Consider the following 26,376-nt stretch of genomic DNA (forward strand, 5'->3'; position numbering starts at 1 on the left):
AATGATCCTAGCCAGCCTTGTTTACTACCCAGAGGTGCAGCGCGGGTCTCTTCGCTCTCGGCCATCTCCTTCACTGATTGGTTGTTAGTGCGTGTGCTCATATCCAAGCTTGGAAAATCGATATATAGAAATTTTTCGACCACGTTTCATGTTTATTTCGAGGAAATAATTTATCGCGATAGTTATCGTTATCGTTTTATCGCCCAGCCCTACGCTATCTCATGCAAAAAATCGTCCCGTTTCAAAATAAGCCGGTCTCGTTTTATGGAACGCGAGAAATGACGTGTTTTGTGCAGCATGCGCATATTCATGTGGGTTGCTCGCCTGAAACCTATATTATTTCCAGGTCAAAGGTAAACGCAACCATATATGGAATGTTTCTGTTTTCCAACGCTGGGATAATTACAAAGGCATGTTTTATGATTGGGTTCGGTAAAATAGATCAAATCAAATTTATTTGTAAGGCCAGACAACACACGTTAATGTCCCCATGGGCCGTACACGTCTTCTTTAAACAAGTCAAGAAGAAACATAACAATAAGTCAAGAACAGAACAAGAACACCATAAAGTCCAACAAATTTTAAATAAATGCAAATAAATGAAAGAATGCAAGCACTCCCAGACATACCCCACGCGAAGGTAAGGAAAAACTCACTAAAACCTAACGATAGGGAAAAATGCTCCACAGGCAGTGTGGAGGAGAGAAACCTTAGAAGGGCCATTCAAGGGGGGATCTCCCTTCTTAGATGTCTAGTAGTGTTGCAGACTAACAGTTGGTAAGCATGCACTCAAGTGGGTAGTGAAACACAGATGAGTGCATGCAATAGCAACTGAACATTTTGAAAGATTAAAGATGGAGCTGATAGCGATAGCAACTGAACATTTTGAAAGATTAAAGATAGAGCTGATGGCGAATCTATTTGAGGCACAGGGGCGGCGCAAAGAGGGTCGCGTCCTCCCCGTCTTAATCACGGGACATGCAACACTCCGGTCATTGCTCCGAGACAGCCGGAGATGGGGGGCGGCGCAGAGAGTGTCGCAACCTCCCCGACATCATCGCGGGACGTCCAGCACTCCGGTCACCACTACCACTACCACTAGGAGTTAGAGAGTTCCCATGTTTGTGGTGCTGCAAAAAAGCAGACATGGGGGAAAATAGACATCCTAACTAAACTAGACAGAATAATCTAAAGGTCAGTCCCCGACCAGGTGAGATCAGGGTAGGTTGAAGGAGAGAGAGAAAAGATGCGTCTTAAGCAGGGATTTAAAAGCTTCGACAGAGCAGGCGCCCCTGATGACGGCAGGTAATTTGTTCCACAGGTAGGGAGCGCGGTAGACAAAGATGTCAGCAGGTTCACCAAAAACTACGATGGATGGATTGTCACCGTTTGTCCTCTTCATAATAATCTCCAATAGTTCGCTCTAGGCGATCACCATTGCCTAACGTTAGCTGGCTGTAGTCTGGGGTGCTCGCAACTCCGCGACAGATGATGTTGCCTCCTCGGCGGTTTGACTATAGTAATTTTATGATTTACCAGAGGTGCTGAGTCCGGTGTTGCGTTTTCATAAGTCTCCACAAGTCGCGATAGCCATACTATTGTCTCCATAGCTCTACTCACTGCTGCTCGCTCTCTAGTGCTTGAGTGCTCTCGGCTGCGTTGTGGGGAGGCCCCACACTAAACTAGCCCAGTTCAAAAGGTAGGCGATACTGCCACCTGTCGGGATTCGATTGTCATTTCAATTCTAACATATAATAATAATCAAGCATTTTCTACACTGGCAGGTGATTTTGTTTCAAGAATTGTACTTGTTTAAAAATAATGTAACTTGGGGCGCCCGAGTGGCGCACTGCATACTGTGTAGCAGACCTACGTGGCCGACCCGGGTTCGCCTCCCGCTCCCGGACGGATTTGCCGCATGTCCTCCCCCACATCCTCTCCCGTTCTCCCTCCTCTGTCGGGTCATGTCTGACCAATAAAGCTGTAAAAATGCTAAAAAATAGGGGCGCTCTAGTAGCACACCATGTATCGCGCTGCGTCGCGAAAGGGCCGTCCCGGGTTCGCTTCCCACTCCCGGTGACTTCCATTTGTCGCATGTCTTCCCCGCCTCTTCTCCCGTTCATCCTCTCCTCATCTGTCGGTCATGTCTGACTATGAAAAGCGATAAACGCAAAAAAATTTATCTTAAAAAAAAAAAAAAAAAGATGTATGACATTTTCTCCAAACAATTAAGAATAATAAGATATTTGTTCTTGTTTGGAGAAAACATCTTAAAACGAGTTACTAGTTGTACGTGTGCATGTACATTTGTGGAAGTTGTGCTAATGCCCTGCCTCTGCGTCTCCTTGTTGCCCCCCACCCCCGCAGGGTACTGGAGGAGTCGAGAGGAGCTGAAGAAGCTTCTGAGTGTGGACCGGGTGTACCTCCCCCGAGAAGGGCCCCGGAGGGACGGAAGCCCGCGTGAAGACTACAACCCTGTCCTCCAGAGTTGGGAGAGGGCTCTCTTGCGCTCCATGAACTGGTACAGCCAGGACTGATGCAGGACGGACCCTCCAGAGTTTGTGTTCGATAGCACAAGACAAGGTGTAGGTAGACCGACTCGACGGACAGGAACACAGATTGGTGCTAGATGGATGGATGAATAGGGCTGATAGCGGGGGGTTTCATAAATTACTTTTAACATCCTGGTAGTAGAAGAACAAATACGCTGCTTCTCTAGAATGATTTGGGGAATAAGTGATTCATGCTGGGGAGGGGGGTTACTTGTATTAATGATGTGCTGCTAGCAATACGTGTTCATTCTTCACTGCACTCGATTAGTGTTCATGTCGGAACAACACACTATTTAAAATTACGGTTATTTTCCTGCTATGTAAGTGCTAACACTAAGCCACCTTACTGTCTCCAAATTGGAGTTCCCAGAGATGACCAGCCTCCTTATGTTGTATATGCCTAGTGTTTCTGGGTGTGAAGCATGTCTGGCCGACTCTCCTCAATCTCGTGCATTTCCTCTCATTTATTATGTGTAAAACCTATTTGAAAATGACTGCAGTCTTCGTGATGGAGATATTGCATTCTTCTACAGTATATCGCTATATAAGAATTCTATATATAATATGAATTCTATATATAATAATAATGAATTTGATTTAAAAGCGCCTTTCTCAAACTCAAGGATACTGTAGAATGTTGTAAATACATTGACTCTCAAAATCTATTGTTGAAGATATGTTGATGCCCTATTTCACACTAAAACCCACCAGAACAGAACAAACTGTTAATATCTCCACACGGCACAACATGGCTGTGGTGAACCACAAGCGCTGTGGTATCTCAAACACAATACCGGTACAAACATCTGTACCTTTACATCTGAATTATCTCTGCCAATGGCCATCATCTCCCAGGAACCAGTGCCTGTGTAGAGTGTACACTGTAGACAACCCCCCCCCCCAGTCTATTAATCTGCAGTTCATGTCCTGTCCACTTGGGGGCACAAATGCGACGTCTCCACAGCTGTTCCACGCCTCCGGTTCGCCATAGCAACCACACACTGTTGCCAGGGGCCGTGTTCTAAGACTATTCCTTCCAGATTAATATGATCCTCCGCAAAGGAATGCGGTTTCTCTTCATCAAAAAAAAAGGAGTGACTCGTTGATTGACAGTGATTACCTCGTTTTGTGCCGTTTATGATGCATCATGTGACAATCATGGAGATGTGGTTCTTATTTAGAAGTTTCATCCAAGACCAAAAAGAGAATGAGGGTGGGGTGGGGTGTTCAAACCGAAGTAGGAAATGGTTCAAACTGAAGTAGGACACATAATTCCAGAATAACTTTGAACTGTGTCCGGTGTGCAGGAAAAACATGGCCTCGTGGATATTATGCTCTCTGATGCTGCTTGCCAACATAACATTTGTCCTCTTTGATTTTACAGAAGAGTTAAAGTGTTCAGGACATTTTTCTGTCCTTGGAAGGAAATTCTGTCTGGTGCCTTTGAAAATTCGGGCCAAATCTTTATTTTTGTAATAGTAAATCTACTTATACATACATGTTAGATTGAGACGAATGTAATAATTACAAGTGTGGATGATATAACTGGAAAGACGATAACTGACCTATCCCAAGCTCCGTCCTCTCTTAGCTTGACTGAGGAAAGTAACCGTTGTGATTGGCGGTTCAAGAAAAGAGGGTGGAGGCTTGGGATAGGTCGATTGTATAGTATTAAAGGGGAATACCGTAGATTAGTATTCAGAATGTTCTTGTGGAGCAGTCATGTTAGTGTTCATTACATTCACTACTATGAATGATTATTGCTTGAAGTTGTTTTCCCCCTAATCTGTGATGTCACGCTGAAGGGAACAAATTCAAATGGTTTTAAAGATGCAAACAAACATTAAATTAATCCACAAAGTCAGTCAAGCCTCCACTCATTGTCTCCGGGGCACCTCCAGACTATACATATTGAATTGTCCTAGTAGACCACAGAAATATGAATATTACATATAGCATTCTATCATATAGTATCTTCAGTCCATCCAAAACGCACTTGCGCCTGTGTTGCTTTTGAGATATTAGAAGCAGAAAATGTTATCATTTGTCAGAGTTACTTGTATTACAGAGTTATGCTTGTAGAGGTCAATGGGTAAAATGAAGAATTCTCTCAATTCTGTTGCTGAGCAATATTCATGCTTCATGTCCTCCATTAGTATGCATAGCATGATGTTGAAAAAATGCTCTGATTTTCTGCTTCCAATTGATTGTATTCACACGGTGGCCATTTTGCTTTTATGTCATGCTCAGGTTGGGATTTCTTACCGGGTGGAAACAATGGTCAATGTCTCAAAAACCATTTTTTTATGGACTAGAAGAATTCAGTTTGTAACAACCAGATAAGGTTCTTAGAAATGTGAACAATCACTTTAAATGTTCAGTTTGTTTGTTTCTTACAAAGGAGTCTATATGCTGCTGAATTTATCTATCCAAGCTCCGCCCTCATTTCTTGACCCTCCAATCACAACTGTTGCTTTCCTGGATCCAAGAAAGATTTTCTTTTGACCCTCCTATCACAAGCAGTTGCTTTCAAGCTAAGCGGGGGCGGAGCTTGGGATTGGTCAATTGTGGTCTGCAGAGACTACATTCTTGATGCCATTGGATGTTTAGGGGTTTTCCCAGTCTCTTGTTTGGTTTAATAAACACTGGTCATATGATAGGCTATAAGTTAAATATAATTATGTTATTAAAAGGAAATATGAAGTACTACATTGTGAAATCAACGGAAATTACATTGTAATGTAAACTGTGAATTGTACTACTTTGTCTAATAGTCTACTTGTTTAGTCTACTCCACCTTTTTGCACTCAATGCTCTGTATTGAAATGTCCTACACTCGCATAGAAAGATACTAAGGGCTAATGTACATTGATTTGTAAGTGATATAACATTGCAGGATATGGTACATTTTGAATGATCATTTCCAATATTTACACTTAACATTCAGGTTCAGGGGGTCAAAAATAGGCGTCTCAACTTAATGCATAATAACAGTTGGCAAAGAATGCATTTGTACAATGTAATCTGTTTACAGCGTGTTTTGTAATTTCTCAATGCAAATAGTCTGAATTGATGTGTTGGTGGTAGCATTAAAATGTTTAATCATGATCAACAACTCATTATTCGTGTCAATTGGCTGGAGTCAAGTGTCCCTGAGATTATGAACAGCAGCTGCCTCATTACTAAGGAAAATAATAATTGTGTGAACTGAAGAACAAATGGTTCTCACTTCCCCAGGGACTCTTGGGAAATGCAGTTCTTACTAGCCAGCAGGAGAACGAATGGGAAACGCAACCATCAGATTGGTTGGGGGATTGGTTTCCCATTGATGTGAAAGATGTAGCTGTGATGGTCGCTATGGTAACCTATGGATGGATTGATTGAGAACAAGTGCAGTGTGTATCCCTGCTCATTGTGCTGGTATGATGGAGGGAGGGGGACGACGACTAATTGAGTACACACAAATGGGGGTTCACAAACAATGAGAGGATTGTGTGCATGTGAGAGACGGAGAGGAGAGGGGTGTTGAATTTTCATGTGTTGTAAGGTTATTAGGTTAGTCTATACCTTTTCTGAAACATTGAATTATCTGCATACACCTCCACCAACTTTACACATACCCACACACATACAAACAGTTCCTCTAATTGTCAATCTCACCTCTCTCTCTCTCTCTCACACACACACACACACACACACTGGCTGTGGGCCTGGCAGTAGCCTGATTTCACAGGGGAAATGTGGTAGAGTGAGAAAAGACTAGCCCCATGAATCAATGCAGCTATAGCTCTCACACTAATCAGCCCCTAGCTGGCATGGACATGGTGTGTGTGTGGGCATTTGCTAATGTATGAGTTCTGGTGGGCCCTACACTGCAACCAATTTATTCTGACAGCAGGAACTGAGCACATTGCGACCAATACTTCAACCCCTCCCCACTGAACTCCCTATCAATGGTCATTATATAACTCTTTCTCTCTCTCTGACACACTTGTCATTGTGCTTCCGAGTGTCCGGGCCGGGGTTGGAAGTTAAGCTTTTGTCATTGCTTTCTCTAGCTGGGCTACAGCCCCCCCCCTACCCCTCCTGCCTAAAAGCCCATAGTCTTACTACTCTGTAATCTCTCTCCTCTCTCATGCACTCTCTCACACACTCTGAGTCACTCACGCCATTTGATCACATTCTGGTTTCAGTGATGCTGTATTGCCATGGCAACAAGGTTTATTAAATGCCCAAATTAACTACAGTATATGTTAACTATACCAGTCCGTCACAAACAGCACGCTTGTAGTCTGCCCCAGCCCCAGGGAATGACATACTTACATTTTGGGGCCTCCTTGCAAGCCAAATCGACATTAGCCTTGGCAACTCAGGTGCAGCCGTAAAATATTAATGGAACATTGTACTATTGATTTTATGCGATTTTACGCAAAAACACATAAGAGAATATATTTTGTGTACCTAACAATCCCATGGGCACAATGTACAAAATGCTTAGCCTACCCTATTCTCAAAATGGGTCCCAGTCCAGTGTAAATCTATGTTAGTCAGAACAATATACTGTGTGAGCTGAATGAATGAATGAAAACTGTATTTAACAGATTGCAGAATGGGTACAATACAGTACGGCTCAATACACACAATTGTTAAGGGGATGCAGACCAGAGAAAGACGTTTGTCTTGTTTACATCAGGGTCCCCCATTTTCAATTCATAGTGACATTTATGACATACACAACATACATGACATTTATTTAGCTGTAAATGTAATAATAATTTGTGGATCTCGTATCACTATTCCAATGCACCATCTAGTCGCATCGCATCAACTGCCACGAGGGGCTAAAACGTCACAGATTATTTTCCTTTTTTTCTTTTTTCTTTTTGTTACAGCAGAGCATCTCTCCGTCATCCACCGCCCACTCCATTCCAACCGTTGATCCAACCACTCACTGCCGCCTCCCCGGCTTCGCCTCATCACATCGCCCGCTGCGCGTTTCTTCATTTTTAGAAGAGGGAGAACAAGCCATCGGCAGATTTTCACAATGGCTAGCACAGAAGATAAATCGGCCGACAAGGATAGTGGGTCAAGCTGGAAAGATTCCATCTACAACCCAAGGACCGGCGAGTTCCTGGGCCGCACGGCCAGCAGCTGGGGTAAGGCGTCAAAGCATCAGTTTTGGGGAAACACCACCGATGGGCCAATCATTCAGGTGCTGATGTGTGAGGGATCATGCATCACCTGGCTCAATGATGCTGAAATCTAATATTATTTTCTTATTATAATTTTTTTCAACTATGGCGTATAATTCTGGGCCAAATATATGTGTGCGTGTTTGTTTGTGTGTGCCTACACGCACGCGTGCGTGCGCATTGAGGTGGTGGTGACATGGCTGTACATTTTGGATGAGCTCAGAGTGTAGTATTTGTACTGGTAACAGAGAAGCATAGCTCGTAGAAGGCTAGATCAAATGGCCTTCCTGCTCCAACCATAATGGATAATTGCATCAAATATGTTCTGTTGCAAACACAGAAACTGTCAGCACAAAATAATTCCAAATATGTGTAGCCCTCTATATCACACCATCAAGAGATATTACTGGTTATTCCTATAACATTGTCATACGATATCCTCAGGAATCAATTATACCCCCAGTATTAGATCTGAACTGTTTGAGCTGATCCTTTCCTGTTGTCTACTGTATTACTGTACACTAGCTGTCATGTTTTACTGTATCTTGTTTACATTTATGTAATGATAGTTATTTCCACTGTGAGGCGGTACTCCTTCCTCCCAGCAGTCGACTCCTACAGGCTAGCGTTAGCCATCAGGCCCCTGTGCTGCTGTGCAATGGGATGCTCCATTGCAGTTGCATGGCCGCCCACATTAGCATGCCTGTCAAGGTCAAATGGGATTCCCTCTCCTCTCTCTCTCTTTCACACACTGGGCAGGTGCATTGTGGGATACTGTAGGAGAGGAGAGAGAGAGGGGGGGGGGGTACTGCAGGAGGCTCAGGGGTCCATCCTTTTATTGTCAGCTTAAGAGGGGATGTGTGTTAAGAGGGGATGTGTGTTATACAAGCTGCCATTCTGGAATGTGGTGAACCATTTTGAATCGGATGTTAATAGCATCCCCGGTTTATGTCTTGGACCAGTTAGGCAAAAAGATGCCCTTGAGCAATGGGGCATCAGCCCCCAAAACTGAGGTGGTTTATCTATAAAGGGATATTCCACCCAAATGATTTCTTCTAGATGGTTTGACAGGACAGATGGGCCTGGGTGAGGAGAAGAGATGTGGAACAAATCAAATGTGATTGTCAGTTGGTTGAACTAGCCTGCAATTAATTATACATGACCTCTCTCTCTCTCTCTCTCTCTCTCTCTCTCTCTCTCTCTCTCTCTCTCTCTCTCTCTCTCTCTCTCTCTCTCTCTCTCTCTCTCTCTCTCTCTCTCTCTCTCTCTCTCTCTCTCTCTCTCTCTCTCTCTCCCCCTCTCTCTCCCCCTCCCTCTCCCCCCTCCAGGTTTGATCCTGCTGTTCTACCTGGTGTTCTACTGTTTCCTGGCGGGCATGTTCGTCCTCACCATGTGGGTGATGCTGCTCACGCTGGACGACAATGTGCCAAAGTACAGAGACCGAGTGCCTCACCCAGGTCAGTGCCTCTTCGCTTATCTAAGCCAGGGGTTCCCAAAGTTCTCAGGATGCGACCCCTGAAATGTGTCAGAGAGCCGCGACCCCCACTATTATAGGAGGTATACATTTCTTTTTAAATAAAAAGTTCATTTTTATTTAATTTTTATAAATGGAAATGTATGGTTGAAACATGCAAACGTTCAAACGCATACACACTAATAAGCATTGGAGGCTTTTAACCAGGGCCGGACTGGGGAAATCATTCAGGCCAGGAAATATAGTGCGAAATATAGCCCCAGTCAGGCCACTTTTTAAGCGGGGGGTCCCCCACCAGGACATTTTGTGTTACAAAGACTTAATTTCCTGCATTCTAGGGCAGGAATAGTTTTATTTGTACCCTTTAAATGCCAGTGTTTGACTGCAAAAAAAATGATTTTTTTGTAATCATCTGGCGACCCCCACTTTGATCTAAGCTATTGTTATGGTGCTTGAGTTGTTGCATACACCAGAGAGAGGGGGGAATTCAGCTACACTTGGGAGCCCAATATTGCGTTTCGCCTGTGAAAGCCTTCTGAAATGTCATGTGTTGGTTTTGATAAAGGAAGTTCTCATCCAATATTGTCCTGCAGAGTGTAGCTGGATTCACCCGTGTCCCTGGTGTCTGTTTGCACACAGAGAGACAAAGAAGCCGGGGAGGGAAGAACTATTATACTCAGTTAGCGGGAATCTCTCTCGGGGCATTCATTATTCACATCAACGAGGGACTACCCTGATACTCTAGATGCTCAATCATAGCTACTCCTTCTATTGATTTGTTTTAGAGTCTCTTTCCTGTGTGATGTCATGAGTGGGTTCCATTTGCTGGCACAGCAGTGGTTTCCGTCTTAACTGTAATCCAAGATCCTGTTACCTTAGAATCCTTTTTACAGTTTCCATTAGTCAGCTGTGCCTGCTATCTTTAGACTGTGACGATTTCATACTTTTGTTTTCATGTGATGTCATACTGCCCATCTACAGCCATTCTGGGCAGCCATTTTGTGTCCCCCCTGTAAGCATTCCATTTAATTACATTTGGGACACAGAATGGTACAAGTGGAAACAACTCAGTGCTTTGCATTTGTCATAGGGTTGGTGATCCGTCCAAACATAATGGACATCTGGTTCAACAAATCTGACCCCACCAAATATGGAAAGTATGTCCAACACCTGGAGTCCTTCCTGCAAAGTAAGTAACACTTCTCCTTGGTGTCTTCATACAATTCATTCAGCACAGTAGTTTATTAAAACACATTCATTCTGTACTCTTTGTGCTTTTGCTGCATTTTACAGTTATTGTGTTATTTCTTAACACTCCCTTCGCTTTTCTATCTCTGCTTCTGCCTCCCTTCCTCCTCCTCCTCCTCCTCCTCCTCCTCCTCCTCCTCCTCCTCCTCCTCCTCCTGTCTCTCCTGTCCCTTGCACTCCATCTTTCTCCCTCGCCCAGCATACAACGATACGGCACAGGAGAGGAATGAGCTGTGCCCTCCAGATCAGTATTTTGAACAGGATGGCGAGGACATGGAGAAGAAGGCCTGTCAGTTCAAGAGGAGCTTTCTGAATGGCTGCTCCGGCCTGTCCGACACTACATTTGGATTTGGACAGGGCAAACCCTGCATTCTGCTGAAAATGAACAGGGTAACCCCACCCCCCATCATAAGCACTATTCTATTAATAACCCAACTGTGATCACTAGACTGTATGGAGCAAAAGTGAAATCTGAGGCCCCCCTCCCCCGCTATAAAACAGGCTGTAGCCGAGGCCCACCTTTTTCATGTGTGACATCGTGGGCATCTACAACTGCATGATTATCCCCCAACGCAGTGAGTCTTTGCTCCATGGAAGTGAACCCCTTTCACCAAATCACCATTGGTCACACAACAAAAGAAGAATTGTCGCGTCGCCATGCAGGCCAAATTAATATCAGAAGCGATGAGAAATCGGCTAGCTATATCAAGCGGGTTTAGCCAGTTAGGTAACATTAGCCAGCTTGAATAAGTGGGAGCAAAACAACAACATTAAATAATCTCATCTACAATGATAAAGAAAGCAGCTAACGTTGAATAAGGCATAATAACTGAACTGAAACTGAAACTTTATTTTATTTATCATAAATATCCTTTTGACATCCAAACAGGAGTTTTATCATAGCCTCTTTAAACAGAAAAAGATCAGCATAGAGCTAAATCGTGATTAGCTTTGCTAACGTCAGATATTCTTTGCTACTCAATATTTCAGCTGTCTTGTTGGCTTTCATGATTTCCTGCATTGCATGATTTGTGAAACGTTTTGTTCCAGACAGCATGTAGCCTAAATACTGAGTAGCAAACATTCACTGTTGTTAGCAATGCTAATCGCGTCATGCTACAGTTAGCTACTTCTGTTCTCAGAGGATATGGCAAAGCTCCTGAGTGTAGCTGGTGAATGTAGCTTGGTTTCCATGTTTCATATTTTTTGTTTTGTTTTATGAGAATAGCACCAAGATGACCCAGAACGTCACAGGCATCCTTGCTATTGTAACATGTAACATTGTAATAACAAATTTACAATTTTCATTCAATCAATCAATCTGCACGGTAATTGATTGAATGAAAGTTTTATTAACAGATTGCAGAATGGGTACAATACAGTACGGCTCAATACACACAATTGTTAATGGGATGCAGACTAGAGAAAGACTTTCATCTTGTTTACATCAGGGTCCCCCATTTTCAATTCATAGTGAATTTTAAGTAAGGGTGCAACTTGCTCTGTGCAATCCATTCTTTGTGGATTTAGCCCCATGTGTTTTTCTGAAATTTGATTGGATCTGGTGGTCATATAGTTTGGCCTATCAATTATCTAAATGAGACATTTGAAGATGTTAGTCTGCAGATTCCACACAGTAAGTTTAGTTAGAATCAGGTGAACAGGCTAGGGGGAGTAGAGAAAAAGAGTTAGTAATGGATCAGGAGATAAACTAATTTGACAATTGAAAGTTCGGCCTGATGGTAGCACTAGAGGAAAGTCCATGGGATCACCAAAATCTAGTGGTCACGAATGTGTACAGAAAATGAGAAAATATTTGAATGAAAGCTATTGGAGTTATCTCCTTCAAAATAGACTGATGGTGGCGCTGAAAGTTTGGACTGAAAGGTCATCGGGTCACCAAAATCAATAGGATGCATCCTCTAGGGGTCATATGCACTGTGAATTTGAAAAGATTAGAATTAAAGCTATTAACGTTTTCGCAGTAACACAAACGGTCTGCGGTGGTGGCGGTCAGGGTGGTGACACAGGGGATATAATGAATTCTTGTCATGGCTTAATAGCCAGCTCTCAGAGCTAAGTGGCCTGCTGGCTGGCTGGGCTCTCTCTTTCAGCAAGTGAGCTCAGTGAAATCGTCAGCTCTGATTGGTTGTGAAATCATCAGCTCTGATTGGTCTACTTTTGTGGGGACATATAGACGGACAGACAAAATTAACAGACCAATGCTGTTACAGATGGCTTCAGACCCTTGGCCATAAAAAAGTTGAAAAGCCATAAAAAAGTTGCAAGGTTACACTTAGACGGGTGATATTGTCCAGTATGACGTGCCATATTTGAATTCCACATCTTTTGACTGTTAGTCTCTCACTAGAGATTGGACTACTGCCATCCTCGTTCACCACTAGACCAAATCATTCCAGGACGTAACTTCATTCTCTTGTTTTGGACTCTCCGGTTCCCAGCTTGTCCTCTTTCACTCTGTAGATCCACAACATTAACTCTGTCTGCCCAAGTTCCTCGACGGCGCATTAGGCAATTGGCAATAATTGGTGCCGCAACAGAGATTAACTGCAAAAAACGACATGTCTTATTGTACAAGATAAAATCACTTCTAAATAAAAAGAAATTGCACGCCACATATTATGTCACACAATAATTGGACATTCACAACTTATCAATGCTTTTTTCTTTCATTCAAACCCTATGACATTGTGGGGTTCAGGAACTTCAGGTCATCCCACGCATCACTACTGTGTCCCCTGTTTATTCACTTGAGAAGCTTTAATTGCTTCTCTCTTTTTCCTCAATCTCAAGTCCTTCCATCCTGTTGTCCCTTTACTCTCTGTTACCAGCCTCCTTCTTTTCCATCCTTCTCTCCTTTCCGTCTATCGGTCCTTCGTTCCTTCCTTCTTTCGTTTCTTTCCTTCCTTCCTACCTCCTACCCTTCCTCCCTTCCTTGTTTCTTTCCTTCCTTCCTACCTCCCACCCTTCCTTCCATCCTTGTTTCTTTCTTTCCTTCCTTCTATCCTTGTTTCTTTATTTCCTTCCTTCCTACCTCCCACCCTTCCTTACTTCCTTCTATCCTTGTTTCTTTCTTTCTTTCCTTCCTTCCATCCTTGTTTCTTTCCTTCCTTCCATCCTTCCTTCCTTCTTTCCTTCCTTCCTTCCTACTTCCTTCCTTCCTTCCTTCCTTCCTTCCTTCCTTCCTTCCTTCCTTCCTTCCTTCCTTCCTTCCTTCCTTCCTTCCTTCCTTCCTTCCTTCCTTCCTTCCTTCCTTCCTTCCTTCCTTCCTTCCTCCAGTCTCTGTTCCTGCTCAGTTGTCATGTAGAGGTGAGAGGAGTCATTGAAGCCACAGACGTGTCAGTTCACTACCTCCTGTTTTCTTGTTTCCTTCGTCTCCTAGATCATAGGCCTGAGACCCCGTGGGACTCCTTACATCAACTGCACAGCGAAGGTAAAGGTTTCTTTACAACCATGGGTTTGGTGCATGTTTGTCTGTTGGTTTGACTCTTTGTCTGTTTGTTTGTTTGTTTGTTTTGGGTTAAAAGCACTGATGTTCATTACAGTCTTGACTTGATGTTGTTGTTGATCTTGTTTTCATTGTTGGCTTGTTTTCTTTGTGTTTTTTCTGTCTCTTTTCCTGATTTCTTTCTGCATGCTGTCAATGACGGCTTTAGGGTAAGATAATTATGTAAGTTATCAGGATGGGCCAGCAGGTATAAAGCTATTCAGTGGGTAATGGCTCATTATTCATCTGCTTCTTTTATCTAAGGACACTCATACAGTAATTGAAAGGAATTTCAATTATAAGTGGAGGAATTTTCATCTGTGGAAGGGAATCCCAACTTGAGCACGACAAAATTGCTGTCGTGTGAATATGGTCAATGCCATGCAATTGGCTGCCATATTATAAAGATATTATAAAAAATTCATGCAGGCAAAACAGTGCATATTGAAGTAAATTGCCTTGTACTTGCCAGTTTGATAACTTGCATTGTTGCACAACATTCAGTGGTTAAAACCTTGTATCTTCAGGTGAATTTCATGTTTTTATCTGCAATTCTTTTTACTATGTTGTTCACATTTAACTCAGGCCATTTTGTTCTTTTCAGGTTGGGGAAAGGAACCCAACCTGAGCATGACATAAGTCCAAAATGGCCACCATGTGAATAATGGTCAATGAAACCCATTCAAAACCCAATGTGCAATAAACAAAATAATAATAATACACGTGTGTCAATCTGAAAAGGTGGTGATTGTTCTCTGGTTGTTCTATGAAAAGTTAACCATTTTTGGAGGTGCAAGGTTAACAGCAGCTAAATAAAATGTCAAACTCATGTGTCGACCTCCATTCCTCTTCTCCTCAGAGGGACACTCCAATTCTGATGCAGTATTTTCCCAGTGAGGGACGCTTCGATAAGATGTACTTCCCCTACTATGGGAAGAAAATCCATGTAAGCCTCTTCAACTGTGCTGCTTAGTATCTGCATATTGCCGTCCAGCAAAGACTGGATGTTTTCATTGTAATACATACGTTTTTAACCTCTTTTCCCCCCTCTCTCCTTCCCTTTTTATTTCCATATTCTACCGCTCTGCGTGATGTTACTGCCCCCCCCCAACCCTATTCTTCTCACATTTTCTTTCATCGCATCCCCACCCCCTCTCTCCTCTCTTCCCCTCCTCCATATCTTGCTCTCTCTCTCTCTCTCTCTCTCTCTCTCTCTCTCTCTCTCTCTCTCTCTCTCTCTCTCTCTCTCTCTCTCTCTCTCTCTCTCTCTCTCTCTCTCTCTCTCTCTCTCTCTCTCTCTCTCTATCTCTCTCTCTCTCTCTCTCTCTTTCTCCCTCACTCTTCTCTTCCCCTCCTCCATCTCTTGATCTCTCTCTCTCTCTCTATCTCTCCTCTCTTCCCCTCCTCATCTCTTGCTCTCTCTCTCTCCTCTTCCCCTCCTCCATCTCTTGCTCTCTCTCTCTCTCTCCTCTCTCCTCTCTTCCCCTCCTCCATCTCTTGCTCTCTCTCTATCTATCTCTCCTCTATTCCCCTCCTCCATCTCTTGCTCTCTCTCCCCCTCTCCTCTCTTGCCCTCCTCCATCTATTGCTTTCTCCCTCTCCTATCTTCCCCTCCTCCATCTCTTGCTCTCCTCTCTCATATCTTCCCCTCCTCCATCTCTTGCTCTCTCCCTCTCCTCTCGTCCTCTCCTCCATCTCTCTCTCTTTCTCTCTCTCTATCTCTCTCTCCCTCTCCTCTCTTCCCCTCCTCCATCTCTTGCTCTCTCTATCTCTCTCTCTCTCTCTCTCCCCTCCTCACTCCTATCTTCCCCTCCTCCATCTCTCTCTCTCTCTCTCTCTCTCTCTATCTCTCTCTCTCTCTCTCTCTCTCTCTCTCTCTCTCTCTCTCTCTCTCTCTCTCTCTCTCTCTCTCTCTCTCTCTCTCTCTCTCTCTCTCTCTCTCTCCGCAGGAGGGCTACGTTCAGCCCCTGGTCGCCGTCAAGCTGATGCTGAACAAGGAGGACTATGACGCTGAGCTGACGGTGGAGTGCAGGGTGGAAGGGTCTGATCTCCGCAACAACGACGCCAGGGACAAGTTCCTGGGCCGCATCACCTTCCGCATCACCGTGGTCGAGTAAAGAGAGAGAGAGAGCGGGGGAAGTGAAATGGAACCGAGCCGGAGGGGATGCCCCCCCCCAAAAAAAAAGAAAAAGAAAAAGAAACAGGAATTTGTAGAATAAATACAAGGAAGGAAGGAAGCGTCAAATACGTTCACAAAGAGCGCGGTTGTGAAGGTGCACTGGGGGCTGAAGCGTGTTACAACGTGGGTTGGTTTGACCTCTAGTAATTAGGCGAGAACTAATTTAGCGACGGTACAGATAGGACATTGCTTTGTTGACATTTCGGACCCTTCTTTCTTTCTTTCTTTCTGAGGTTTTCTCTTGCCGATATCATTCCGACCTCCTCAGAGATTCCAAGAGAATAATAAGACACGAGGCTCCATTCCAAACCTGATGAATCCAATCCGTCCATCCTTGCATACTATTTGCTGCACTGAACCATGTTCACTCACCCCCTTTTTTTTCTCCAGTAGTAAATGACGAGATGTAATACCACCCGGAGTTGTTGGTACTACTGCTGGTGCAACTCGTTATTGTTTAGTTCTGCGTACCGTCAGAAAGAGAATCCTGTTTTTCATCATCATCATCATCTCTCATCTTGAATAGATTCTATGTTACTGTGTAGGTATAATCGATAAGGTAGAATGTTTCCATCACATTTCTCCACACAATCCCAGTGCCACATCAAAGTATTTTTTTGGTGTTTTCTACATGTTTTAAGACTCAGTCCTCATAGGGATTCCTCTTGATATATAAAGTATAACCACTATATCCCTATATAAACCATACATAAAATGACAATTACCATGCCCCCTTTTTCCCACGTAGGAATACATTTGACCCTTGATCTTATTGAATTGTAGATAGATATTTCTGTTGTGGGCGTTCCAGTGAACCACAACTAAGTCTTGTGCTGTTTGTTTGTTGTATGTATGTCTGTCTGTCTGCCTGCCTGCCTGTCTGTCTGTCTGTCTGTCTGTCCGCATGTCTGTTTGTCTACCTGTTTACTCTCTCACCCCCTCACTGCAATAGCCAATGTGTGGGTGAGAATATTGGGACCCAGACACCTGTCTCACCCAAGTGGGTGCTACATATTGATGGGGTGAGGTCACACACACACACACACACACACACACACACACACACACACACACACACACACACACACACACACACACACACACACACACACACACACACACACACACACACACACACACACCACACACACACACACACACACACACACACACACACACACACACACACACACACACACACACACACACACACACACACACACACACACACACACAATGTAAAGTATGAAGTGCTTGGAGGCCATGGAGTGCTGGAAAGCATTGCAAAAATGAAACTGTCTTTATGTGCCCTATATTCTTATATGTTCTGTATATCAACCTGGGTCTGAAATACTGTTTGTCTCCGTCTTCTCTCTCTTCCCGCCTGTTTATCGGATTGTCTGCCGAATCTGTACTTCTCAATGTGTATATATATATATATATATATATATATATATATATATATATATATATCACACACACACACACACACACACACACGCACACACACACAGTATCCCCGGTATATATATACTGAACTCGCACTGTATTTTTTGTCACACAAATGTCTGCTCACTGTAAAGAAATAATTTAAACAAAGATTTACAGGAAATTATCTTATTCAAAGCTATGTTTACACAGTCTTAAAAAAAAATAAAATAAGGAACCCGTATGTGAAATAACTGGTAACATCTCTTCAGGGTGCCTAAGACCTGTTGAAATCAAATGTGGAATAAAGGTGATTTTGGAGAAAAAGAAAAGCTTTTTCTGCTTTGTATTTCTTTTTCCAAAGCGATCTCTACTCACAAACATCGGCCGTGGAAGGTGCCAGGTGTAGGCATCATGATAACACTTATCTACCCTCATTCAATTCTGAAGAACTACAATGGGTCGGTCGTGTAAAGTTTCTAGGATACCTTGATCGTTTCTCTCTCGATCGCCAGGTAATGGAGTGACCCGGAACGCTCAGCTCCACCGTTCATCCCTGTGTGCATTTTGTAGGACAATTACAATTGAGTCATTTAGCTGACACTTTTATCCAAAGCGACTCAGAGATGCGAACAACATGTCACCACATCTCTGGCAGGTAAGGGTCAGTAGCATTGTTCGTCAAATAGTATCAAGCTTCAGTGTTACACTCTTGAGTGCATATATTAGACATATTAGCAAGATAGGTAGTATAAGAATAGTAGCATAATAGTAGGGTACATAATAGTAAAATAAGTAGGAGGGTTAGTTTATTTTATTTATTTCAGATATTGTTTGAAGAGGTGTGTTTTAGTCAATGGTGGAAAATTGTCCGGGTTTCAGCTGTCCTGACTGGTGGGGGAGTTCGTTCCACCATTGTGGAGCGAGGACTGATTCGTTTTGTTGACATCCCAGGAGCTCGGATAGGAGTGGGTCTGAGGCGGCCAGAAGATGCAGAGTGTAGGGGTCTTGAGGGTGTGTAGGAGTGGCAACATTTGACTGGCGTAGTCTTGACGGCTGCCCCTTCTTCTGCCATGTAATCCACCATGAAGCTAGAGCATGTATGCTATATGTATAGTGCTGGCTGTGAGCTCTTTTTACTCTGTACAAATGCAAGAGAGACCCAGAGTGGGATTCCCCATTCACTATTTTCTTTATCCAAATTAAGGGTGCGGTGCGGTTATTAGAGTATGAGGGCTCCCTTCAGTCATGTATGTATGTATGTATGTATGTATGTATGTATGTATGTATGTATGTATGTATGTATGTATGTATGTATGTATGTATGTATGTATGTATGTATGTATGTATGTATGTATGTATGTATGTATGTATGTATGTATGTATGTATGTATGTATGTATGTATGTATGTATGTATGTATGTATGTATGTATGTATGTATGTATGTATGTATGTATGTATGTATGTATGTATGTATGTATGTATGTATGTATGTATGTATGTATGTATGTATGTATGTATGTATGTATGTATGTATGTATGAGTATGTATGTATGTATGTATGTATGTATGTATGTATGTATGTATGTATGTATGTATGTATGTATGTATGTATGTATGTATGTATGTATGTATGTATGTATGTATGTATGTATGTATGTATGTATGTATGTATGTATGTATGTATGTATGTATGTATGTATGTATGTATGTATGTATGTATGTATGTATGTATGTATGTATGTATGTATGTATGTATGTATGTATGTATGTATGTATGTATGTATGTATGTATGTATGTATGTATAGGCCTAAATACTAATAAGGGATTTTAACATGGAAATGTGTCATGGATAAAGTAAAGAGTACCATATGCATGGGAAATTATACCGTTCAACATGCAGTCTAATTCGAACACTAGTCGAGACACGCTACCTGCCAGTCATTACACATAGTATATAGACACACATCCCACCAACACATAGTCAAGACAGACTACCTGCCAGACAGTCATTACACATATAGACACACATCCCACCAACACATAGTCAAGACAGACTACCTGCCAGACAGTCATTACACATAGTATACACATCCCACAAACAGAAGAACCAGCGCATCATACACTTCCCACATTTCCTCAACATTTGTTTATTTCCCTGATAATTGCTTTCATTATATGCTGTTATGCTAAAGAGTTCCCATGCCTCTGTACTGCCTTACTAGTCCCAATGCCAGATATATGTAGTTAGGTAGCTGCTAGCAGGTTGTAAATAGTACCACTGGATTCCCCATAGAACCTGAGTTACTGGTAAAATAACAGCAGGTGGCAGCGATTTTCTTTTTATTGGTTGCCATGGTTACCAGTGGACAAATCTAAGATAGCCAAAAATATTTCTTGGGGCTTATTCTAACAGTTTGCCAAATGTCATGCTTTTATCGTAAAATGCTAGATTTTTCACATATCTGCTGAACTAATGAGAGCAAGGGCTCCCCTATACATTTTCAAAAGCCTAGAAAAAGAAAAAGAGCACGCCAACATTTTGGGAAATTAGCCTATCGTCTTCTCCAGAGAGAGACAAGATTTACAAGAAGATATACCAGTTTCCTCTCTGTGCGTTCATAGATATGTTCTAGAAAGCTATCTGGCTGCACTGCACGTTAGCCTAGTATAGCACAATGAATGGAAGCGGACATGGCCGGTTAGCCTTCGGGAGAGGTGTTAGTTGGACAATGCCTAGGCTAACCGGCCATGTCCGCTTCCATTCATTGTGCTATGCTAGGCACAATAAGCTAATTTCCCAAAATGTTGGCGTGTTCCTTTAAATCATCATCATGAGTTATGCATGTGAAATTAATTATATTTATGTAGCACTAAGAGCAGCCTTTACTTACGGCAATTCCAGGAATATGATTCATAGATATAGGCTATCTGTTCAAAAGTTGTCACGAGTTGTCATGGGTTGTAGCTGGTATTACAAATGCAGTTACTGGTAAACGGAGATACTGAATCAAAATGCACATCGCAATGCTTTTGTTCTCCAGACACACACCATTCCAAATAGTATTAAAGATATTTCCACTCATTCTACTCCAAATCAAGAAATAAATAAATAAATTAAAATCATTATAAGAATGAAGTATATTATTATTTTGAAGGCGGACACGATCAGACACGGAAAACAGACGTGATCGTCATATTTAGGCTATTTATCATTCTTATGTAAGAGTAATTCGTTAGATGATAGACTTTAGAAACTAAATCTTGAACATGGGCCAATTTGAATTTCTAAACGAGACGTGATCATTGTTTAAAGATTGGTTTAGCTTCTTTGAGCATTTAACTGTACTTGTGTTTGCACACTTATGGCCACTGACTGGACTGGTGCCGAACAGAAAGTACAGTACATGCTGACTGACTGGTGCAGAACATTTCTTTTTTGTATTTGTTTATTTATTTTTTACCCAGGGACAGTGCACATTAACACTTTAATCGCCAAAAACGCTGTAGGACGTCTTTCCCCGCCATGCTCATTCTGCCAAAGACGCCGTACCACGTCTTTGATATCAATATTTCAAAAATCTGTGATCGAAATCATATTTCTCCCCCGGAGATTTGAGATCTACTGTTGAGCCCCTATCAACTCTCCAACGGTTCAAGAGCGCCATCTGGTGCCGATCGGCGGATCGCCCAGAGCGGAAACAGGAAATGGAAGCTGGTGCTCATTTCAATTTGGTCCGATCACTCGGTAATAGTCCCAGGACTCGAGCTAGACACAACGGATAGCAATCCGTTACCAATAACTCGATAAACAACATGATTTGGACGTATATACTATTATACAACCTGGAAATGGATTGCATATTTCTACATCCCATAATAGGAATATTTCTGTTCCACGCTCATCGCCCAACGCTATGAGGAAGCTACGGTAAGATTCAGTGTTATTTTTTAACGTGTTCGATACTAACTGCTCTAATGATCATATCACCCACACTAGATGAATCATCTAACGTTGGCCACGGAATTATAAACGACCCCCCCCCCATCCGGTCAACATCAGATGATCAGTAGTAACTTCTAGAAGCACGTCCATTTGAAATTTTTTATCTCGCGCAGATTCCTATCAAACTGTATTTCATCATCAATATAATGCATTTGGGGCTATAAATCACGTTCTGGAGAAAGCTGCAGAAAATGATAAAAACATACTTATACTTTAGACCGTATTTTAGTATGAATATGTGAATGAAAAAGTATAACGTTGCTACACCCTGAACAATAGATATAGGACGTTGAATGGGCCCTAGTAATGTCAATTTAGCAATACAATTTAAAAAGTTATAGCCCTGCAAAGAAGGTAAACATCCCCATAGACAAATAGAGCTGGCGTGGGATGGTTTATTCTGAATTTAAGCCTGGCGATCAAAGTGTTAACTCATCCATCACTTAATGAGCCAGGGGGGCGCTAGAACGCCATCGCTTTAATCAATGGGGAGACTGCGAGATTTGCGAGTGCTTAAAATATATCTTATATTATAGCTATGGGTCTAATACACCCGTCGATTGTCAGTGAGTTGCTTCCAGTCAACATGCACAAAACAGATTGTTTTTTCATCCTTACATTTCCGTTTTATACCGTTTTGAATATGAGTATAGTTTTGGTGATTCTTAGTAATCCCAGGAAAAGACGCGATAATAGCGTTTTAGTGGAATACACTAAACACGTTGTCATTTTTTGCCTGATTATCGAATCTTCCTGAAATTATTATCCTTCCTCATGCATACATGAAATGGCCCTTGTAGTGCGGCGCCCCCCCCCCCCCCCCCCCCCCACCTCCTGCACCCAACGGTAAACAGCCACACACACACACACACACACACACAGACAGCTTCGATCGCGGTAGAAAGAAATATCAGATCAACGCAAGATTTTATATATAGAGTCCTTACCTGGTCTCTGATGTAATGCAAAAGAAATAATCCAATTATCTGATCGCCATTCCAAATACTGTTCGTGGAGGTCCGTCCCACATTGCCCGGCATTGCATATGAAGGGGGGGGGGGGGGCTCCACCAGGGACGTTTTATGAGTTGTCAGCTCCTTTCTGTCATTAATTTCTATGCTGGAGACGCCACAGGCGCGCTCCTCTTCCCAGCGCCGCGCCTCGTGTTTTATGAGCTCTCGGCGGCAGCGTTTTTGGTCAGAGCGCTCCCAGCTCATAAAGTGAAACTAGTTCAACTTTTGGAAAGGAGCGCGCTCATCAATGTAACTCATCGAGGAAGGGGCAGAGCCGCGGCTGGCGCGAGCCTCAGAAAAACGCTTTGAGTTTTTTTCTTTTTTTTTTTTTTTTTTTAAAGCGGTCCGCCTTGAAAAAAAGGCTTTTAGTGGACACATAGCCTCACTCTACAAGAAGGGCCAGAGCCGACTCTACTTCCTCAGAAGGCTGAGATCCTTCAACGTCTGTACAAGGATGTTGAGGATGTTCTATGAGTCGGTGGTGGCGGGCGCCTTCTTGTACGCTGTGACCTGCTGGGGCAGCGGACTGAGAGCGGAGGATGCAAACAGGCTGGATAAACTGGAAGGCCAGTAAAGTGGTAGGGGTGGAGCTATGGCAATCTGGCCATTACCTTTTGAGATATCTTGTTCTCAATTTGGCCTGATGTAGGCACTAGAGCAGGGGTCGGGAACCTATGGCTCGCGAGCCATATATGGCTCTTCTGGTGACAGCATATGGCTCCCAGAAATTTGTGAGTAAAAAAAAAAAAAATTTTTTTTTTTTTTTTTTTTTTTTAATACTTGTGCTATTTCTTAATAATACTGTGTCATTTTAAAGTAAACAGAAATTAGTTTTGAAGATACAGCTAATAGTATCTGTAGCTGAAGATATAGCGAGCAGAGCTGGCGAGGGAACACAAGTGGACAGAAATTAAAAATCTTCAACCTGAAGACCAGCTGATTCTTAAAACTTGGAACGAGCTTCCTGTGACATACCACACAATGCAGCGTGAGTATTGCCGTATTGACCATGTTTGGCTCTACATATGCATATGGGCAGTCATTCTCGCATATGAGGAACATTAAGACCAACCTACGCTCACGTTTAACTGATGGAAGCCTCAACGCCTGCATGAAGCTCAACCTCAGCACGTATGAACCAGATTACAAGGCCATCAGCAAAACCATGCAGCACCAGAAGTCGCATTAAAAGTAAGACATATTTAATTTATTATACGTTATTATACGCTTCTTGGGGTCATGCATGTGCACAGCAAATTACTTAGAAACAGACACAAACAGAAAACATAACCTTTTTTTGAAAGGATTTGAAATTAGAGAAAAGGTTCATTTTATACTGTATTTCAGCAGCTGCTTGTGTTTTCACCCCACCTGCCTTTGTCGAGGCTCTTTGAGCTTTCTGTTGATCCCTTCAAAAACACAATGCAAACTTGCAATAATGAGTTATGACGAGTTATTGACTTAACCCTCAGAATCCGTGGCGGTTCGTTATAGAGCTTTGTACTGTATATATAGGTAATGCAAACAAATCTCGTCAATAGAACTAGGGGAGGGCCCATTCACTGGACCTTTTCAGGGGCCGTTTCTGTGTTCGGGCCGGAGTACACTGCATTTGTTCCAGCCCTGTCCTTCACAACCAATTGCTGTCTCTATACCTAAGTACTGCTCTACGCTAGATAATCTCTTGGGTTTAAGCTGGAGTACCAAATCAACTCTTGTCACTCTCCGTGTTTCTAAGCTCTCTAGCTGCCCTTGGGTTGGAACATAAGTGGTGATAGACTGGACGGAAACGAGTCATGTCCTCTCATATTACAAACATATGGGCAAGAGTTACATTCAATTTAGATTTTAAAATGTAGTTGCTTACCAGGGATTTAAAGGATTTCACTCTCAAAATGAACTGCCCTTGTTTTTAATTTCCATGTTTCAAATGTTCTGTTCTGTTCGTAAGGCTTTCAATATGCTCTGCAATACAAATATTATGTACAATCTCTAGTTGACTGGAAGAAGACTGGCATTTTTAAAATCCTTCCACTCCAGCCCTGTTCCCAAAAGAGCGGAGACAAGCTACAGGTTTTGATATTTTTAAATACATATCTGTGAACACCAGATGACTTCAGCTCTGTTCAGTCATTGGCCATTACACTGAAATGTCTTTCAGGACTGACATTTGAGACTGATTTAAGTATGCAAGGCACAAGGATAAGACTGGTTAACTTATTGCCTTATCAGCTAATAGTAGAACTCTGGGAAACTTGCCCTGATCTGCAGCCAGCATCCCTAACAAGATTATTGTGGCTAATATATTTAGGTTTCACTCCAGAATACTTTCTCCTGTTTATAGGCTAGAGAACATACGCAACACAGAGTCTCTGACATTGATGGCCTTTTGTGTTCTTAGAGTGTTAAAGGGGAACTATTTTATAAATGGCCTTTTTGAGTGTTTAGCATTGTTTCCTAGCTATGTGAACTTATATTAATATGATCTATGTCTCAAAATTCTCATATTGGCGCATTCTTCCAATTCTCCTCTCACAATATTCACCCTCACTGAACTGAGTCATTTGAAAATGTGCCTATATGTGATGTCATAAAGACACCGCTGCATGTTAATGTTCAGGCGGGGCCGACGCTGCGCAGTGGTTTAGGAGCCCAGGCTCAAAACAGCTCGAGATCTTGAGGTAGAAAAATGCTGTTTTTGAGGACTTGATTAGAAATACAAAACAATGAATAAAAAAAATATATATATTACAGAGGTGTTCCATAGACTCACAGGAATTGTGTAAAAATGCCCAAATAGTGAAAGAAATAGTAAAATAGTTCCCCTTTAAGAGTATCATCAGCACCTTCGTTTTTTTACAACATGCTAGACGGGTCATGGATACTTACTGGATGTTTCACTGGCAGTCCGGCACATAGTTGTGTCCAGGACCCTTTTCACCTTTCTGACATGCCATTGCAGGGTTAGGTATAACTTCAATGACAATTTAGGTGTGCCAGAACCATTTCAGTGATGGGGTCTGGCTCCGGCACACCTAAATGGAACGGGAATCATTATTAAGGTTATTAATTACACCTGAGATTACGCTTCGATGACATGACAACATGGCTGCGGTGAAAAGGGCCTCCACCAACCATGATTCCACAATCCCACTTGCAAATTAGTGTGTGTTTGTGACTGGGATTGTCTCACAACAAGCATAAAACAGAAATTCACTGAAAAGTCGTTCCTACTCAAATGTACATGATTGAAGGGTAATTTTGCATGTACAGCTTAAATGGTTGACATAGGATTATTGATAATGTTATCATGTGAAAGAGGCTTGGTGTGGTATGGTATCATGGTGCAAAATGAATGGGAGGCAAGGTTATCATTGAAAATCAACATCACATCATTGACATAGCTGTCATATGTGCAAATCTACAATCTAGATAGCAATCAACAAATTCAATATCAGAAATGTACATTTCATTATTGTAAATAATTTTTTTTCTTGATGAATATTCTTACCGTTGTGCATGCTTGCACACCAACAAAAGGTAGAAAATGTGCATCAATATGCACCATAAATACAGTATATATAATAAAATAAATATTTAAGCTGTAAGGTCCCCCAATTGGGGGACCTTGCTGTTTTGATCATAAATCGATCAATACAGACCGTATTAGATCCCCACGTGGGGTATCATTGGAAAGCAACACTCATTGGCTACAACCCTGTCCAACATTTTCGAGATCGCCAAATGATTGACGGAGCTAGAGCCCCGGGAGTC

The 26,376-nt window shown here is 42.4% G+C and overlaps 2 protein-coding genes across 2 annotated transcripts in view; both read left to right on the plus strand.

Annotated features, from left to right (window-relative positions):
• Positions 1–5,583, plus strand: part of gk5 (glycerol kinase 5) — a 34,582-nt gene extending 28,999 nt beyond the window's left edge. Inside the window, exon 16 of the mRNA XM_084328094.1 lies at positions 2,368–5,583. Coding sequence (XP_084184220.1) covers positions 2,368–2,537 — 170 coding nt within the window. The 3' untranslated portion in view covers positions 2,538–5,583. The remainder of the gene's footprint in view (positions 1–2,367) is intronic.
• A 2,000-nt stretch (positions 5,584–7,583) lies between these two features.
• Positions 7,584–17,175, plus strand: atp1b3a (ATPase Na+/K+ transporting subunit beta 3a). Its single transcript, XM_084327191.1, has 7 exons — positions 7,584–7,708; positions 9,073–9,201; positions 10,309–10,407; positions 10,666–10,856; positions 13,870–13,920; positions 14,834–14,920; positions 15,924–17,175. Exons 1-7 carry the CDS (start codon positions 7,597–7,599, stop codon positions 16,089–16,091), a joined length of 837 nt encoding a protein of 278 aa, XP_084183317.1. The 5' UTR covers positions 7,584–7,596; the 3' UTR covers positions 16,092–17,175.
• The last annotated feature ends 9,201 nt before the right edge of the window (positions 17,176–26,376 follow it).

The sequence above is a fragment of the Notolepis coatsorum genome (genome assembly GCF_963971535.1).
Source record: "Notolepis coatsorum genome assembly, chromosome: 13".
Lineage (NCBI taxonomy): Eukaryota > Metazoa > Chordata > Actinopteri > Aulopiformes > Paralepididae > Notolepis > Notolepis coatsorum.

Coding starts and splice junctions, on each gene's coding strand:
- atp1b3a (XM_084327191.1), top strand. CDS start 7,597: ATGGCTAGCACAGAAGATAAATCGGCCGACAAGGATAGTGGGTCAAGC. Junction 9,202..10,308: donor AGACCGAGTGCCTCACCCAG/GTCAGTGCCTCT, acceptor CATTTGTCATAG/GGTTGGTGATCCGTCCAAAC. Junction 10,408..10,665: donor CCTGGAGTCCTTCCTGCAAA/GTAAGTAACACT, acceptor TCCCTCGCCCAG/CATACAACGATACGGCACAG.